The 17493-nt window shown below is 51.1% G+C and overlaps 1 protein-coding gene across 5 annotated transcripts in view; it reads right to left on the reverse strand.

Annotated features, from left to right (window-relative positions):
- The window catches only part of RAP1GAP2 (RAP1 GTPase activating protein 2), a 255702-nt gene that overhangs the window by 16288 nt on the left and 221921 nt on the right, over positions 1-17493 (reverse strand). For all 5 annotated transcript variants that reach the window (XR_008794265.1, XM_056127861.1, XM_056127863.1 and 2 more), the window contains 4 exons: positions 15644-15799; positions 9945-10016; positions 9464-9550; positions 7920-8054 (listed from right to left, as the gene is read on the reverse strand). Coding sequence is in view for 4 of the 5 variants with exons in the window: in XM_056127861.1 (XP_055983836.1) it covers positions 7920-8054; positions 9464-9550; positions 9945-10016; positions 15644-15799 (450 nt within the window). In the remaining variant the exon portion in view is untranslated. The remainder of the gene's footprint in view (positions 1-7919; positions 8055-9463; positions 9551-9944; positions 10017-15643; positions 15800-17493) is intronic.

Consider the following 17493-nt stretch of genomic DNA (forward strand, 5'->3'; position numbering starts at 1 on the left):
CCGGCCACATGGCTATGGCGTGTCGTTTTACGCTCCCTTCCGGGAGAAAAGGACAGTGAGTCTCTGGAGCATGGTTGATGACAAAATTATCTGGCGCCAGTGAGGGGTGGCTTATGGGCGTGACTGCCAAGTTGCCGGAAACAGGGTGAACCTCTATTTTAATTGACTGATTGGAGGTGATTGAAAACCAAAGGGCTGCAAAAGAACCTCCAAAGTGACAGTCAGGGAGATCTCAGATACCCTAGAGCTGCTCTCATTCAGCAAAACTAGCCCGAGGAGTAAGGGGGCTCACAGATGTGCAGGGCACAGAAGGAGGAGTGCAGCTTGCTGTTTAAGGCCATCAGAAAGAGGGTCCGAAGACAGAACCAAATCTGCCAAAAATTTCAGGTACATGGAGCTTTTTTGCTAAAAACTCCAGAGCGGGGCTGGAGCGATAGTACAAAGGGCAGAGTGTTTGCCTTGGATGCACCCAATCCGGGTTCAATTCTCAGCATCCCATACAGTCCCCTGGGCATCTGCCTTACACTTTGGTAATGCAAAGCCAGAAATAGCCCCTCTACATTTCAGGGTGTGACCCAAAAAGCCAAAAATAAATAAATAAATAAATAAATAAAAACTCCAGACAGACCTTCTTAGATTCGGGATGGGTGGCTCCCTCTACCTCCCTGCACTTCTGGAAGCCCTCGCAGCTACACCCACATCTCACAGCCACCACCATGTAAGCTCATCTATCAGCCTTGTTTCAGAGACTCATAAATAAATCTCAACTGCCCAGTTAAATATTCTAGATTTTTATTTTCTTGAGCACGTGGCCACAAATGACATTCCAGCACTACCACACCAGCTTGGATGGGATGTACCACAGAAGCCAAACAATCTTGACTAATAAAAACATTAATACAGAAGGCTTAACCTGCAGCAACAGCTTAGTAAACCCTCAGACAAGTACTTAATGTCCCCACCGTGAGATACAATTTTCACAAATTTTATTCTATGGAAATTTTTTTTTATAATTCCATTAGCCACTCTGTGGCAAGCAATATAAGATAAATTATTGGGGCCTATTACAGGGAAAGGCTTTAGGGGTACTTGGGGAAGTGAAGGCAATGGTGGAGGGAAGGAGACAGTGGTGTGGGGTTCATGTTGGAATATTGATGGTGAGGGGATTGGTGTTGGAATATTGAATGCCTACAACAAATCATCATGAATCACCTTGTAAACCATGGTGTTTAAAAAAGGTGGGAAAATAAATTTTAAATAATAATTTTAGAAAGAAAGTGGGTTTAGGGGCTGGAGCAATAGCACAGCGGGTAGGGCGATTGCCTTGCACGCAGCAAACCTGGGTTCAATTGCCAGCATCCCATATGGTCCCCCGAGCACCGCCAGGAGTGATTCCTGAGTGCAAAGCCAGGAGTAACCCCTGAGCATTGCCTGGTGTGACCCAAAAAGCAAAAAAAAAAAGATAGAAAAAGAAAGTGGGTTTAAGTCCTAGTTTCCCCCACAGCTGGAATCTCTGTGCATAGTTTCTTCTTCTACGAAGTGGTGACGGTCCACTTTTGTAAGGATTACCAAAGTGTAAGGCAGACTGTGTGGGAGCCAGAACCATGGTATGTACTTGCTCAGGACTGGCTCATGAAGGGGAAAGAAGGGAGAGGAGACAGCTGCCTGGAAACCCAAGAGTCACTCCCCAATTACAGGAAAGCCCCCAGTGCTGTGGGTTTACATTCACATTTACATAATTACTTTACATTTTCAACTGAGCAGAGCTAGAAGCACCGGTTGTCTCACAGGAAGTGAGAGAGTTGAGCAATGATGAAGAAGAAAAAGGAGACCTTGAGAAAGAAGGGGCGGGGACAAAGGCCAGGCAGAGGAGGCAAAGGCCCTTCGCGGCAGCAGAGGGGACCTCTGGGCTCTTTCCCACTCAGTCCCTGGGACATCCGGGCTGCACCTGTCCTGTCTTCTCTGGCATCTCCTCACAGAGAAGCCCCTCGCTGCCTCCGAGATGGTCTGTGCCTGATGTGGTGGCCCACGCTCTGGGAAGGCTTTCAGAAAGCCTTATCATGTCCGGACCTCAGGGTCTGCGTCCAGTCTCCCCACATCTCACACGGCTGTTGCTTGTTGTCCTCCTAGTCCACTCTCATCCCTGCAAGTCATCTCTGGTCCACCTCCTCCATCAGCATGGTTCCCCAGCCCCATCATGGCATACCTTCAATGGAATAAGTAAGTTCTCCTTTGTGGGAGTGAGGGAAGAGGATGATGTCGCTCACTTTCTCTTTCTCTGCTCTGTCACTCTATTTCAGCTGAGCGAGCACCATGGCAGGGAATGAGGAAGCCTCACTTCCTTCCAATGGGAGACATTCTGACTTCACACACTCACCGAAAAGGGGCACAGAGCACAGAGATTAGCACCAAGGGGAACAAGCCTTATTGCACCAAGCAAGCAACTGGGGCAGGGGCTCTGGAGAGGAAAGGCTTGCCTACTGAGATGACCTGACCAGGAAGCACCCTGGATGCGGGTCCTCAAAGGGGTCTTCTGTCCCTCTGGCAGCACAAATACAGGATGGAAGCGGATAAACAGGGAAAAGTCCTTCCATAGCTTCACTCTGACAAAGAGGCTCAGCTCCCCTGCTGGTGAGCACGGTCACTGGGGATACTGCCGCCTGGTGCTCCTGTCCTGCCACTAGAGGTCAGATCTGACCAGCACATTAACTAGCGGGGCCCTGAACGCCCAGAAAAAGTGACCTGACAATCCCCTGCCTGATGTGGTCCCAGTTTTGCCACCACTGGTGATTTTCACTTCCCTGCTTCTCCACTGTCCCTTCTGCATATGAGCTCAAGAAGGGGCTGGGGGAGGGCGGGGGAGTAGGGGGGCTGGAGTGATAGCACAGCGGGTAGGACATTTGCCTTGCACAAGGCCGACCCGGGTTCAATTCCCAGCATCCTATATGGTCCCTCAAGCACCACCAGGAGTGATTCCTGAGTGCATGAGCCAGGAGTAATCCCTGTGCATCGCCGTGTGTGACCCCCCCCAAAAAAAAATTGCAAAGAAAGAAAGAAAGGGTTGATGCTCAGAGGTTACTTTTGGCTCTGTATTAAGGCCTTACTCTTTGCAGGGTTCAGGGGACCACGTGGGTGATAGGATGGAATACAGGTCAAGTGCATGCAAGGTAAATGCCCTACCTGCTGTACTATGGCTCGCACCTGGGCAAATGCAATCTTTTCTTTCTTTTTTTTAATTTTTATTAGTGAAACACCATGAGGTACAGTTGTAGAGTTTCAAATTTTTGTGCTTAGGTTTCAATTATACAATGATCAAATACCCATCCCTCCACCAGTGCCCATCTTTTTCTCATAGTGTGTCACATGCTTACACACCTAACAAGGACTGCTGTTTTTTCTCCTCATTTCCTTATAGACCAGTAAAGACATCATCCACAGTTGGTAATGACTGACAGTGCATAGTCCAGAGGTCAGTATCTTTCAAAGGTGAATAATATACAGCTTCTTCATAAAAGTCATTCCTTGCCCTGCCACAGAGGTAGAGTGGGATGAAGGGGGGGTGGGGGGGAGGGAGACTGGGATCAGTGGAGGTGGAGAATGGGCACTGGTGGAGGGATGGGTACTCGATCATTGTATAACTGAAACCCAAGCACAAACATTTGTAAGTCTACAACTGTACCTCTTGGTGTTTCACTAATAAAAATTTAAAAAAAATAAAAGTCATTCCTGCAAGATTTCAAGGATACGTCCATATGTCCCCGACACCATGACTCTAAAGGCTGCATTTTCACTATTCCTATTTATTCCAACAAAGACGTGCTTTTCAATTGTGATTTTTACTGTTTGTTCTCTATAATTGAAAATGTTAATTTTTTAAGATCATCATCTATGTGAAACATTAAAGTGTTTGTAGAACTGGACAATTCCTGAGAGTATCTCCAAGTACCTAAGTCTGAGAAACAGAAACGGTGTCTATATGCGCATAAATCAACTGCTCTGTTTTTCTATGAAAGAAAAGCTTGAGTTACAGCAAGATGTGAAGAAGAGGCTGTGAGAGGTACGAGGCTCCGGCAGAACATAGGGCAGCAAAGAGCCTGCCCCCTGGGAGGGGACTCAGGGTCACCCACAGGCACTGGAAAGAGACCACTTCCAGCCCTGGGAGCTCTCACTTCAATTCGCCCCTGCCCTGAGATGCAGGTACTAACGAGGAGGAATGAAGCCTGCAGCTTTTCTCCTTGGAATCATTCCATGGACCTTTGTTGCTCCCTGGGGATCTAGGTGAAGAGCTCCATAAGGAATGGCAAAGATTCTTTTCTGTTTTATTTTGAGGCCACACCCAGTGGTGCTCAGGGCTTATTCCTGCTCTGAGGAATCACTCCGGACAGGCTTAGGGGATACTAGGGATCAAATCCAGGCCAGCTGCATGTAAAGCAAGCACCCTATCTTACTATCCCAGAAATGGCAATATTTCCAACATCAAAGCAAAATTTCCAGGGAGGCCCAAAAGAAAGACCAAAATGGTCTGGAGAGAGAGAACAGCAGGTAAGGTACTTGCCTTCATGTGGCTGACCCAGGTTCGATCCCCAGCATCCCATCTGATCCCCTGAGACTGCAAGGAGAAATTCCTGAGTGCAGAGTCAGGAATGACTAAAACTAAAACATAAAAATTAAAAAGACTAGGGGCTAGAGTGATAGGGCATTTGCCTTGCACATGGCCAACCCAGGTTCGATTCCCAGCATCCCATATGGTACCCTGAGCACTGCCAGGAGTAATTCCTGAGTGCATGAGCCAGGAGTAACCCTTGTGCATCACCGGGTGTGACCCAAAAAGCAAAATAAATAAATAAATAAATATATTTAATTAATTAATTAAAAAGACCAAAACTTGAGAAGGTTCCCTGAGCTGGGTCACACCCAACAAACACTAGAATCCCAGAGTCATTGAACCCTTTGTTGCAGAGCCTAGTGTAGCCCCACAGAAGCCTCCATGACTCAGGACATGGGAGACCCATGATGGAAGAGACAGTGCCAAACAGATTGGGTCCCAATCAGAGAGAGAAAGGTGTAAGCATCCTTGCAGGCGCTCTGGCCATGCCATTCCCCTCTCAGCCAGTGTGACCTCGGATCCAGGCACAGAGCCCGAATGAAGAATCACTCTTTCATCTACAGCTAGAAGGGTTTTAGGAAGAATTCACTGGATTATTAGCTCAAAGACAGTGATTTTTAAAATGCCTACAGGTGCTTTCTCATCTAGGCATGTTACTAGGCTGATCAGTTGCTACTATGCCCAAGGACAGGGGACAAATGGCCTTAGGATCAACAACCAGAATGCAGCATTGAGGTTATTTACTCCCTGGGGCACCACTGGCTGGATAGCCACAGCCAACAAGCTATTCCCGGCTGCAAAACTATTTGAAACCTGCAAAAACAATTGACTCCAAGATCCAGAAAGAAAATTGCCCAACTGAAAGCAGCAACTGTTCCACCGACTGTCTGCAGAATACGTTATATTACCCAATTCACTGCAACCCATGGAAACACTCACTGTGGGATGCAGGAACACCTCAGTGTGCCTGATATGGTGTGGGGTGAAACCTCCAAAGGCTCTCAGTGGCGCTGCTTCCGGCATCTTTTTACCCGACCCAAGCCCTTCAGGTCCCACAGTCACCCTTGTCTCTTCGGGGTTGGCTGACATGTCTCCCTCTTCGCCCCTTTTTCCCTCTTCTCCTACATCCTTGCCATCCTCCGAGTTCACCCCGACCACCGTCATCCATTGAAACCAAAACAGAAACTGCAGGAATCTCCCACCAGCCCAGACAAGTAGGCCGGCTCTAATCCCACCCTTGGAAGGAATCTGCAGCTGTCCCACAATGCAGTAAAGCCCAGCCTTGTTCTGTGCAGTCCAGCGGGACAGTGAGGGCCCAACCCCAGGCTTGCCCAGGCCAGACCAGCCTGGATGAAATCTAAAGCGGGGTAGAAAGCAAGAGACTGTGTCACACTCAGGATCTGGAATCTGGCAATCCTGAGCCAACTCCCACATTTGTACTGTGCCTCGGGATATCTCACCTTATCATGTTTTTATGCATTTTTATTTCCACATCATAAAATTACACTTGTAATCCAGGACAGAAAAACTTTCATTCAAAAGGGCGCACACACACTGTTATTCATTGTAGCACTCAATACTACAGCTAAGATTTGAAATCAACCTACATGTTCAACGACAAATCAGAGTATCATGAAGATGTAGTTTATATACACAATGGAATACTATGCAGCTATAAGTAATGATGAAGTCATACAATTCACTGAGACCTGGATGGAACTGGAAGATATCATGTTAAATGAAGTAAGCCAGAAGAAGGATAAACAGGATGATATCACTTACATGTGTAAGTATTTAGAATAATTGGATGAGAATATACAATGATTTTAAGAGGAGATGCCTAGATTATCCTTGGCCACATAGGATAGGGAGGAAAAGGAAAGAAATCAAGGGGTGTGGGGGTGGGGGCAGATGAGACAGATGAGAAGCAATGGGGGAATCAAGAGGATTCAGGTGCGTTGGTGGTATAAAGGAATGATAGAGCTAAACATCCAAACCACCGAGCCAACAACACTAAAATCATGAGATCCAGACTATAACAAACTTACAAAGTTGCCTGTCAAGATGGCAGGCTGGGGGTGGGAGTGTAGGAGAGGGAACCTGGGAACACTCATGAAGAAAGTTGGCACTGGTGGCGGGATCGGTGCTGGAACATTGTATGTCTAAATCCAACTATAAATTACTTTGTAAATTACAGTGCTTTAATCAAATAAAATTAAAACCAAACCAAAAATACACTCGTATGTCAGAAAAGTAGGCTCCATGGATTCGGCTTTCCCTTCCCACAACAGTAAGCAGCCAACTTTTTACTGAACACTTACTATATCCCAGACCACATGGACTGTCTCAGGCATTCTTAAGACAAATTCCCCTAACAAAACAATCCTTGTGTTGCTTGTGAAAAACCATAGCTTGGAGGCTTCAAAGGTAATTCTGAGGATCACACCAAGCTATGACTCAAATACAGGCAAGGCTCACACCCAGCCCCACCAACAGAGACCCTCACACTGGAACTTTATGAATCCTTCTGCAAGAAGCAACTAGTAGAACATGGACCTAAGAACCAGACAACATGCATCTGGAGCAACGCTCTGTCCCTGAGCAGGTGTAAGGCTGGGAACAGCCCTTCAGTCTCACGCAGCCTCTTCCTCCCGCATCAATGGAAACAACAAGCTCCCATGCTGCCAGTGACACAGGACTTCAGCCACGCTCAAATAAGACATCAGGGCTGTCTGAACCCACAAGCAAGGGATGGTGAATCTGCTCTATCCCCTGCTAAGTGGCTGCCCTAGCCCTGCCCGCCCATTTCCAGGAACAGGCTATTCGCTTCTTCATGCAGCTTATCCTGGTGAGAAAGTTCAACCCCTTGCAAAGACCACCAGACAGATTTGTCTGCATCTCCAGTCTTCCCGGCTGACCAGAGGGGAAGAAGCCTCGTGGCATCGGCGTACATTGAGTGCTAAAGACTCCCATGACTCCGTCCTCACTCCTGCCATTCAGCCCCGGGCTCTCTGGCACATAAGGAAACAGATGGAGGCAGGAATGTCCTTGTCTGCTCTGCCTCCTCTCCTGCTGGCAACATTTCCCTATTCCTGCTTACCAAATTCCTGGGCTTGGGTGGACAGTCCAGAGGTAGAAGGATGCTGGCGATGCTGCTGCTGCTAGCTGTTCCCATCACTCACGCTTCTCCATGCCCTGCCCTCCGCAGGCACCACTTGCCTCTGAGGTCCCCTCACACGGACCTTAGACCTCTTTCCTGCTTGCTCCCATCCTCCCTGCTATAGCATCTCCCCCATGGCTCGTGGGTCCGTACCTTAAAGGATTCCAGGAAGCCCCCATGGCCTCCATTCTCAAACTTGTCTTCCTCGGGACCCAGTCCCAGCATCGCCTGTGTGTGGGCGTGGAGCTCATCGTGAAGGTTATCCAGGAGGGCGGCCCTCGTCCGGTCCTAGAGGGGAAAGGATACAGGCAGCTGAGCTGGTGCTGAGGGCAGAAATGCGCCTCCTCCCCAGGGGTCTGGGCCTGAAGGCTGCTACTCTGGCATCTGGTGATGGTTTTCAACCTCTGGCCCATAGACCAGTGCTGAGCCATAGAATTTCCTGCCGGTCATTTTTTAAAAAAGCATTTGCCACTTAACTGACAATGCCTTGTGACTGCTGGTCCATGGGTGGGCCTACAGGTACAAAACAGCTGAAGTCCACTAGTGTAAGATCTCTGATCAGGATGGGCTTCAATGCTCATAGATGCCGTGGTTAGGAAGTCCCATAGCTCAGGGCCCACCCTCTGTTCCTGTCCCCCAGTCCCTCTCACTAGCCACCCCTCCCCCACCCCGCCCCCATGGCTTTCCTTGCCTTAATTGACTCCCAGATCCAAGTGCCACATCCAGTTTTCTTCCTCCAGATGTTCATGGGACATTGCACACAGCCTCTGGGGACACCATTAACACTGACGAGGCAGTCCCCCCAGCAACCCACTTCCTTCCTTGTCACCGAGGTCATCTACCCTATACTTAAGAGTCCATTGAGTCTTTCTGACCATGACCCGGAATCATTTCCTCCAGGTCCTGGTCTCACTGGGGTGCCTGTAGCAGGCCCCCAAATGACTGTCCTTTCACCTTCCTCCCTTTCCGCCTACCCCTCACCACCTGGCCAATGCGCATCAAGCACACCACTCCCCTGCCTCATGACTTCATTAGCACCTCCTGGCTCCTAGTCCAGTGCCCTTCCTGCTCTGATGCTGCCACTGGGTCTCTTACCACTTCATACACACACACACACCCCTACCCCACGGGAATTCTTTCAGATCCCATCAAACACTCCAGAGAACCTTCTTGAATTCATGCTTATAGTCTGCCTGTTTTTTAGGCTTGGAAGCACCCCTCACTCCTTCCTCCTGGCAAGACTGAGAGAGGCAGCTTGTGTATCTCTGTCAAGGGCCACCTCCTCCCAGAAGCCTCCCCTGAACATGCCCTAAGGAGACAAAAGTCCAGCCGGCTGGCTGCCACATAACCCTATGCTACCACAGACTCTCTGTTTGTTTCTCTAGTGACAGCTACTCCCATGAGTTTATGAGCTCTCAAAGGCCAGAAACTGTCTCACCCCTACCTCCAGGAAATCAAATGGAGCTGGCACATAGCAGGTGCTCAATAATGGGGGGATGGCGGGGCGGGGGGTAGTTTCCTAGATAAAATTGGAATGGCATTTCCACAAGAAGGTAGAGATCCCATATCAACACAGTCTGCAAGGTGCAGAGGGGCCCAACTGGGGCTCTCCACTTTCAACAGCCACCAGGAACAGATTCCCTGGAGAGGCCACCAGGAGGCCAGGAGGACACCCTTCAGAAGCCTCAGGCACTCACCTCCAGCTTCGCGAACTTGTCCGACTTGCAGCAGGCATTCTCAGCATTGGTGAGCTTGGTGAGCAGGAACTCCCTGAACTCGGGGCCCTGGAACACATGAGGAGGCCCAGGACACTCAGCTGCTGCCCATGGGTCATCAGGAACAGGTGGACAAACCCAGGTCTGCCAATGGGCCCTCAGAGACAGGCGGGCAAATCCAGGTGCTGGGGACAGTACTGAAAGGACCCTATGCTACCACAGACTCTCTGTTTGTTTCTCTAGTGACAGCTACTCCCATGAGTTTATGAGCTCTCAAAGGACCCTTTTGGACATTAGAACATTTCTAGCTAAGGACAACACACTGCCCTGTGCCTGGCTAGTGGGTCCATGTCAAATGGGAGAGTCCCAGATAAGGGTTCACAGTTCAGTACCCTCCAAGCTGTCTCCCAGGTACAGAACCTGGGGCCTTGGCTGTGAGAGGGGAGACAGGAGAGTTTCTTACCTTCTGGAAAACAGGTGGGCTGGGCAGTGGGGGGCCGAAGGCAGGTACATCTTCCCTTGCCGTGACCGAGACCTGAAACAGTCCTGATGTGAGCCCAAAGGGATGGCACTCCAGCTGAGAACATATTCCAGGTCCAGGCCCTGGAGAGCCCCACTTCCCATGGCAAATATTCCATGCCCTACTCCCCTCCCCAGAAGACTCTTGAGGGCCAGAGCCAGCAGGGCACAAGTCACTGTTGCTAGAAATGGGGAAGGAGGCGCAACACCCACTCCCCACATGTATCACCCACATGCTCAGAGCCATGAATAAGTCTGGCAAAATGATGGATGGGGCTGAAGAACTGTCTGGACCCCTGATTCTCATGCAGCCCGAGTGCTTGGGAGACATTACCTCACTGCCTCATTCGATGGGGATGCTGGGATGCTAATCCCATAAAGAAGTGGGGGTGGGGGTGGGGGGGAGGATCTGCCTGTACACTGATGGGGAGACAGATGCCCCAAAGACATACACTCTCAGTCAATCAGAGATGAACAGAGACCTGCTGCTGCCTCTGGGGTTCCTACTCCCATTCTGCTCCCAAGTCTGGCCATTCCTCTGAATCATTCCAAGTGTGGAAGAATAAACACTGGGGCTGGAGCAATATTACAGCAGATGGGGCATTTGCCTTGCATGCGGACAACCCGGGTTTGATCCCCCCCATCATCCCATATGATCCTCCGAGCACCAGCAGGAGTAATTCCCGAGTCCAGAGCCAGGAGAAGCTCTGAGCACTGCCGGGTGTGGGTCCCCAAACAAACAAAGAGCAAGAATAAAGACAGGCTGCAAGGGCATTCACCCCAACCCCAATGCCTCCAAAGCTCAGGTTGGAACCAGGAACTTGAGGCCTCTAGGTGCTCCTGTGCTCCTGTGCATCAGTGGGGAGATAGCCTGGGACCCCATTCAGGGTGCATCCATCTGAGTGTGAGAAGAGCAAACAGTGCCAGGGCCCAGGCTGGGAACCAAGGCCAGGGGCACATCAGAGCTCTGTGTTGGGGTGTCTCCAGCTCTGGGTGCACCTCTGACCAGCTGGAAGAAGCACAACTGATAGAGTGAGGCTCCAGAGGGTTACGTGGAGGTCTCCCAGGCTCTAGGGAACCTCACACCTACACCTACACCTTCTCTCTGCAGGGCGGCGCCCTGGTTTCACCTGCTTGCAGCACCCAAGGCCACCAGCCTCTCTGGAGACTGTCCTCTCCCTTCAAGCTGCCACTGACGTGAGCTGGGAGCCAGGCCCTGGCACCTTGCCAGTCTCCCTGGCCTGTGAAGTAGGGCAGATGCAGAGAGTCTGCCAGACCGGGTGAGGAGGCAGCTGGGAGCCGAGCCAAGGCAAGGCCCTGCCAGGGTCTGCAGGGGAAAAGGAGTTGGAGAGAGCTGGTCAGTACGGCTCTCCCTCCCCCCAGTTCAAGGCCATCCCTGTGGCCTTAAGCACAGCCCAGAGGCACAGAAAGGTGTCCATTTGGCTGACATGATTTCTGGAGGGTTCTAGCTGCTTGAACATGGCCCAACACCACCCACAAGGCATGGCAGGGAGTGGATAGAGGCACAAGTCAGGAATTCCTCCCCTCGGAACCAGAGGCTGGGACAGGGATTGGGCAGAGACGCTGAGCGGCTGCCCACTGTAGACACCTCTGGGTGGAGGCCAACACTGGCCCAGCTCACCCACCCCCTCCTCAGGCCGGCTCTCCCTCCTTCTGGGGCTTGCATTGACGTACTACCTGGCTAAGTGGCTTTAGACATGCTCTTTAATTCGCAGTCTGCCAGTCTGACCAGCCCACTACAGCAGAAGCATCAGAGAAGCAGGGAGCGAGGCCCTTCTGGTGACAGCCATTCATCTCCTCTCCTCACTGAATCTCTTTCAAAAGCATCGGGCCTTTGTTTTCAAAAGCATCGGGCCACCTCCTCTCAGGGTGGCTGGGCCACTGCGGCTGAAAGGAGGAGCTGCCTGAACGCGACCCCACCTTCCTGTTTTCTAAACTCAGCCACAACCTCCGGGTAGGGCGCAGGACCAAGCAGAAGCAGGTGGCTCCAGGAAGAACATTTTCGAGACCAGAAAATGGAAGGAGACTTGGCGGGTGTGGGGTAACAGGAGGTGACGAGAGAGGTGAGCCTCTGGGGCTCCAAGCTTGACAAGAGGTCTGGAAGCCTCAACAGGGCAGGGTCCTGTTCAGTAGTAATGGGAAAGAGGGTCTCCCTTTCTCCCTTTTAGGACATGGTCTCTCCAGGAGATCTCCCTTCTGCTTTGCCTAAGGTTCCTGAGACCTCTATAAGATTTTAGAGGGGAACCTGCAGGGGCTGGAGTGATAGTACAACAGGTCGGGCACGTGGGTTCAATCCCTGGCATCCCATACGGTTCCCTGGGGAACCTCCACGAGTGAGTTCCAAGTACAGAGCCAAAAGAAACCCCTTGGCCTCACCAGGCATGGCCAAAATCTCTCAGAGAGGAAGATATCTTAGGGGTGGCTCAGCTGGATGTCCTTCCTCCTGGCAGAAGGAGGACTTAATACATGGGGGGGCCAGCCCGCTGCATTGCTGGCTGCAACCTTAGTTTGTAAAGTCTGGTTCCTGCCAGCAGTGACAGCTCAAGGATGAACAGCACAAGCCAGCCTGGACCAGATTCCAGCCCTGCAGTGCTGGGCTCTGTAACTCTCACCTGGAGTGACTGAAGTTCTCAGCCTTGATTTTCCCCCTAGGACCTACGGTCAGAGGGACTTGCCTGCCCAGGGGCCCCGTGCCTTAAAGGGCCTGGCTGCTCCGAGCCTCTCCCACGGAGCAAGCAGCCACTCCCAGGAATCACTGTCATGGGGGTGTTTGCATGTTCCTTGTCCCTGCACAAAAATAAAGAGCCCTCAATATTAAAGAGTCGACTGAGGGGCTGGAGCAATAGCACAGAGGGTAGGGCATTTGTCTTGCATGCAACCGACCTGGGTTCGATTCTCAGCATCTCATATGATCCCCCAAGCACTGCCAGGAGTAACTCCTGAGTGCAGAGTCAGGAGTAACCCCTGTGCTTCGCCGGGTGTGACCCAAAAATCAAAAAAAAAAAAGAAAGAAATGAGGAGTCGCCCAAGTCACTTCCTAATCTGCCACACATACCCTCTTCCTCAGCAACCACCGCAGATAAGCGTCAAAAGGAACTTAAAGGTTGTCTAGTGCAACTTCCTCATTTCACTCAAGTGGAAACAGAGAGGGAAGGAACTGGCCCATGGTGACACAGCACCAGAACCCCAGCTCCTGAGCCTCTGGGTATGTGGCGCTTTCTTCCCCCACTTTTATTCTTCTTTCCTACTGTCCATTCTCCCAAGTTGAGTCCTCCTGGAACACTGCCCAGCCCCCTGAAATCTCATTGTCCTCTGCCACCGCTCCTAAGTCTTAGGTCCTGTTCGCCGTGGACACACTGAGGGATCTAGCCAGATCTCCCTCAGTCAGCTCGTGTCCTGGGATGCTGCTGAGGGCACAGGGGACGGAGTTTGGGGGAGCACCTCGAAAGCTTCCTCTGCCCGCTGCTCCTGTAGTCCCCGGTTATGAGGCCTTCTTGTCTTTCAGCCTGGACATCTGCTGGTCCTCCAGGCCCACACCCCAAGGAAAATCCTGCTCCCCCAGGGGGCCTTGCATCTCTGCTTCTCACGCCTGCTCTGAGCACTGCTTTCCCGAGTCCATCAACTGTGGCTGGACTTCAGGCATCAAAGCTGACGGCAGACAGGGCTCCTTGCTGCGGTGGTCTTTCTCTATATCTGCCCCTTCTGCCAAGCTGTTGGGTCCGTGAAGAAGCCTGTTAGCTGCACTCCGTTCCTACAGGATTGGAGCAAACACTAATAGTCCAGAAGAGATGCTGTTTCCCAGCAGAGGGTACAGGCCCAGCAGACACCACTCGCCCATCACACACAAACTTGCATGTGACTGCTGCCAGGGCCTGGAGGTCCCCAAATGCAACCCAGCCTTGTGGGGAGAGGTCTGCAATGTGATTCTTGCCTCTGTTGGCGTGAAAGGAGCCCATTGGCCATTGGAGCTGCCCAGGGGCCGGACTGCACTCGCTGACTCTGCTGTCCTTTTCCCAAAGGCAGACTCGGAATGTCACCCCCAGGGGCTCTGCCCTAGCATGGGGCCTGATGTGAAGCAGGCACTGAGTAAGCAACTCACTTCTACCCACAAACCAAGCAGCTGCATGGACTGGACGCCAGTTTCGGTCACCTCAGGTCATCCCAGGACCTTCAAGGAAATACCAAATCGTGGGTTTTCCGGCTCTGCAGCTTCTGATGCCCAAACAGCAGAGGAGCCAGGCACTAACCAGAGGGGGGAAGGAATCAGTTCCCCTCCAGGGCAGACGCCTGCGAGTGCTGCTACTTAGTTTAAAATTAATGCAAGTTTGGTACTTAATGTATCTGCGTTTGTGCTGTTATAGCACACTGCCATGGGACATCAATTACTTTTCTACTCTCTTGGTATAAAATAGCTACTTTGTGATAGTCAGGAAAGTCCGCTGAGCGTGGGTGTGAGTGATTATGGAGGAAACCTTCCAGGCCTTGTGGTTGCAGATGAACAGTGACAAGCTCAGTTGTCCCCTCTCTTAGCACAGTGGTTCCTACCCCCACTGGGAGCAGGAGTTTTCTGAGAATATGAGTTATACTGTCGCTCCCCAGAATATGCAAAAAAGGCACATACTCAACATTTGGCCTCTATCAACAAAGGATTTGAAGATAATGTATTATCCACTTTGCAAAACCCGGTCTCAGACTGGAAGGATAATGGAGGGGTTATGACACTTGCTTTAAAAAAAAAAAAACTCAGAGGGGTTGGAGAGATGGTACAGCAAAAAGGCCATTTGCCTTGCACATGGCTGACCCAGCTTCAATCCCCAGCATCACATATGGTCCCCCACGCCCATGAAGAGTGATCCCTGAGTGCAGAATCAGGAGTACGCTCTGATCAATGCTGGATATAGCTCCCTGCGCCCCCCCCCCAAAAAAAAACCTAGTCTAACTCCCTTGGGTCCCATGCCCCCAGCACCATTATGATAGAAACTGTTGCCCAAGCAGTTGGGATCAGCTCAATGGAGAAGAGAAAAAGTGGGTTAGAGATGCAGTCGCCAGGAGCTGTCAGGAAGAAGCCACAAACGATGATGGACTAGAGCATTTGTGAGCCTCTGAACCAGCCTCACAGGCGTCCTTTCGGTCAAGTAACTGAGACCCAGGTGCTAGCAACTCCACGTTTCTGGGACCAGCCATTAAAGATCAGCTAACGCAGAGCCCGCCCCGCCCCCACCCCAGGGCACTGCTCTCATCCTTCTCTCCACAGATATTTCTGCCCTGTCTTTCTTTCCTGTGCCTCCCACCATCCTTGGTCCACTCCACTTTCTCCATTTTTCTCTCCTTTCCCTAACAGCAGACAGCTGTTACAAATAGGGGTCCCCGCCTTCTCAAGGACTCCTTGAGTCAGATGCTATATGTGGTCATATGGATTGGACGAGGTAACCTCAGAAGGGACTCTCCGCCAAGTACCAGGAACCCCAAAGCCCACAGAAATCTGTCCTATCCCCCACCCCAAACCCACAAGTGTCATTCTGGAGATTGGCTGTGGAGATCTGGGTCCCAGACATGGCTGAAAGCTGAAAGGGTGGGGAGTGGGCTATGCCCACCGCTCCCCTCAACTGGCCTGTCCCTCACCTTGTAGGATGGCGCTTCTGGACCTGGGTTCTCGGCCTGCACGACGATGTAGGCATGTAAGAAGTTGGAGGCAATCATATCCGGGACAAATGGTGTATTTTCTTCTTGAAAGATGATGGCCACGATGTCATTCCCAATGTGTCTCTTTCTCTGGAGCTAAACAAAAAGGTTCCATTGTTATAAGCAATTGGAGCAGCCCGGAAACAGAACAATGCAGTAGAGAAGCCTCAGAGTATCTTTATACAGGAGTCTGCCAAGTCTGAGGAGCATTTTTCTTTCTATCTTTAGAAAGCACCAAAGGAAGAGGGGGGATGGGGCAATGCCTGAGTGGGAAAGAATGCAACCAGCATCTTACTAAGCCTTCAGAGCCCTGACTCAGGACCTGGGGATCAGTTTAGAAATGAAGCCAAATTTGACAAGGAAGACCAGTAAAGGATCCAAAATAAGAGACAGACACAGGTAAAGCCACCTGAGAACAGAAAGCCTGTGGCCATCAAGCACTAGATACCAAGGCTGCTGGGAGTGCCTGGGGGAGGATCTGATGGTCCTCTGAGAAGGCTTCCCGGAGGAGGAAACCCTGGACAGGCGTGAAGGTGTATGAAAGAAAGTGTTAGTGTGAGTACGGGTGTGTGTGTGCATGTGTGTGTGTGTGTGTGTGTGTGTGTGTGTGTGTGTGTGTGTCGGGGATGGGGGGGAGTTAATGCGAGCATATGATTGGGCAGAGATGAGGAAGGCCAATCATTCTCTATACCACAGGGGTGAAGAGCCTGACACAGTGAAAATTAGGGGAAGACAGAAGTCCAGCCGCCCAGTGATTATAGCAAACGGTGCAACGCACTTTCGCCTGTGTTCTGCACCTCCAAGCGACCCCTGTGTGTTGGGAGCCGAGAGCAAGGGTGCTCGCATACGTGACTGCTGATGCTCAGGCCCTCCCTCATACCCAGTCCTGACTAGATGCTGTCCCACATACTGTTTTTTTGCAGCTATTGCATGCAAGCCCCCTGTTCTCCATCAAATTTCTTCTTTCCCAAGCACGGTGCTGAGCACTTTGACGCAGACTCAGTTATTCCCCATCCCAACATCCCATTTCTTGGGAAGAGAAAACTAATATTTGTACAGACCTTGCCAAGAGTCCAGCTCTGTGCCAAGGTATACAGGTAAGCCCGCAAGAAAGCCGGAGAGGAAACAGCCCTGAGCCTTAGGCAAAGGCACGGGAGGAGGGGCGGCGGGAGCACGGTCATAGACGGAAGGTGAGATACACAGCGTCAACTGCTGTGGCTACAAAAGGAGTCCTGCTCCCATTTGCTTCTGGAACATTCCGTAGTTATTTTAGAGCCAAGTCACGGTCTCCTTTGCCAATTTCCTTTCTTCCTCAGAAGCCAGAACTATGTTTACAGTATTACATCTGTGCTCTCCCAGTTCCCTGCTCAGAAACAACCAGGCCAGAGTCTGCTCAGGGGCCTACCTTCTTGTCTCGCTTTCTTATGACAGGGAAGTACAAAAAAAAAGGTGAGGGAAAGGGGGATACAGTCAGGGGTCAGTCGCTAGTTTTGAGGTTCAGGAAGAAAAACTTTGAAAAGGCCAAGCACTGTCACTGACAGAAACGGCCAGTGAGGAGGAAGGAGCGCAGGGTCAGTGAGAGCAAGCTCAGCCTCTGGTGGAGAAGGCTAAGGCAAGCTGTAAGAGATGTGTGAGGTGACAGAAGCTGTGGGTAACGGGGTGCCTCCCGCCATAACCAGCTCTTTCCACCCTGGTGCAGGGCAGGCAGGGGACAAGCAGGGTCTCATAGGACAGACAATAGTCCTTGAGTCTGAGGCCTGACATCTTTCTAAGTCCACATTCAGAACTTG

Source organism: Sorex fumeus, unplaced genomic scaffold, assembly GCF_029834395.1.
Source record: "Sorex fumeus unplaced genomic scaffold, SorFum_2.1 ptg000063l, whole genome shotgun sequence".
In the NCBI taxonomy this organism is placed as follows: domain Eukaryota; kingdom Metazoa; phylum Chordata; class Mammalia; order Eulipotyphla; family Soricidae; genus Sorex; species Sorex fumeus.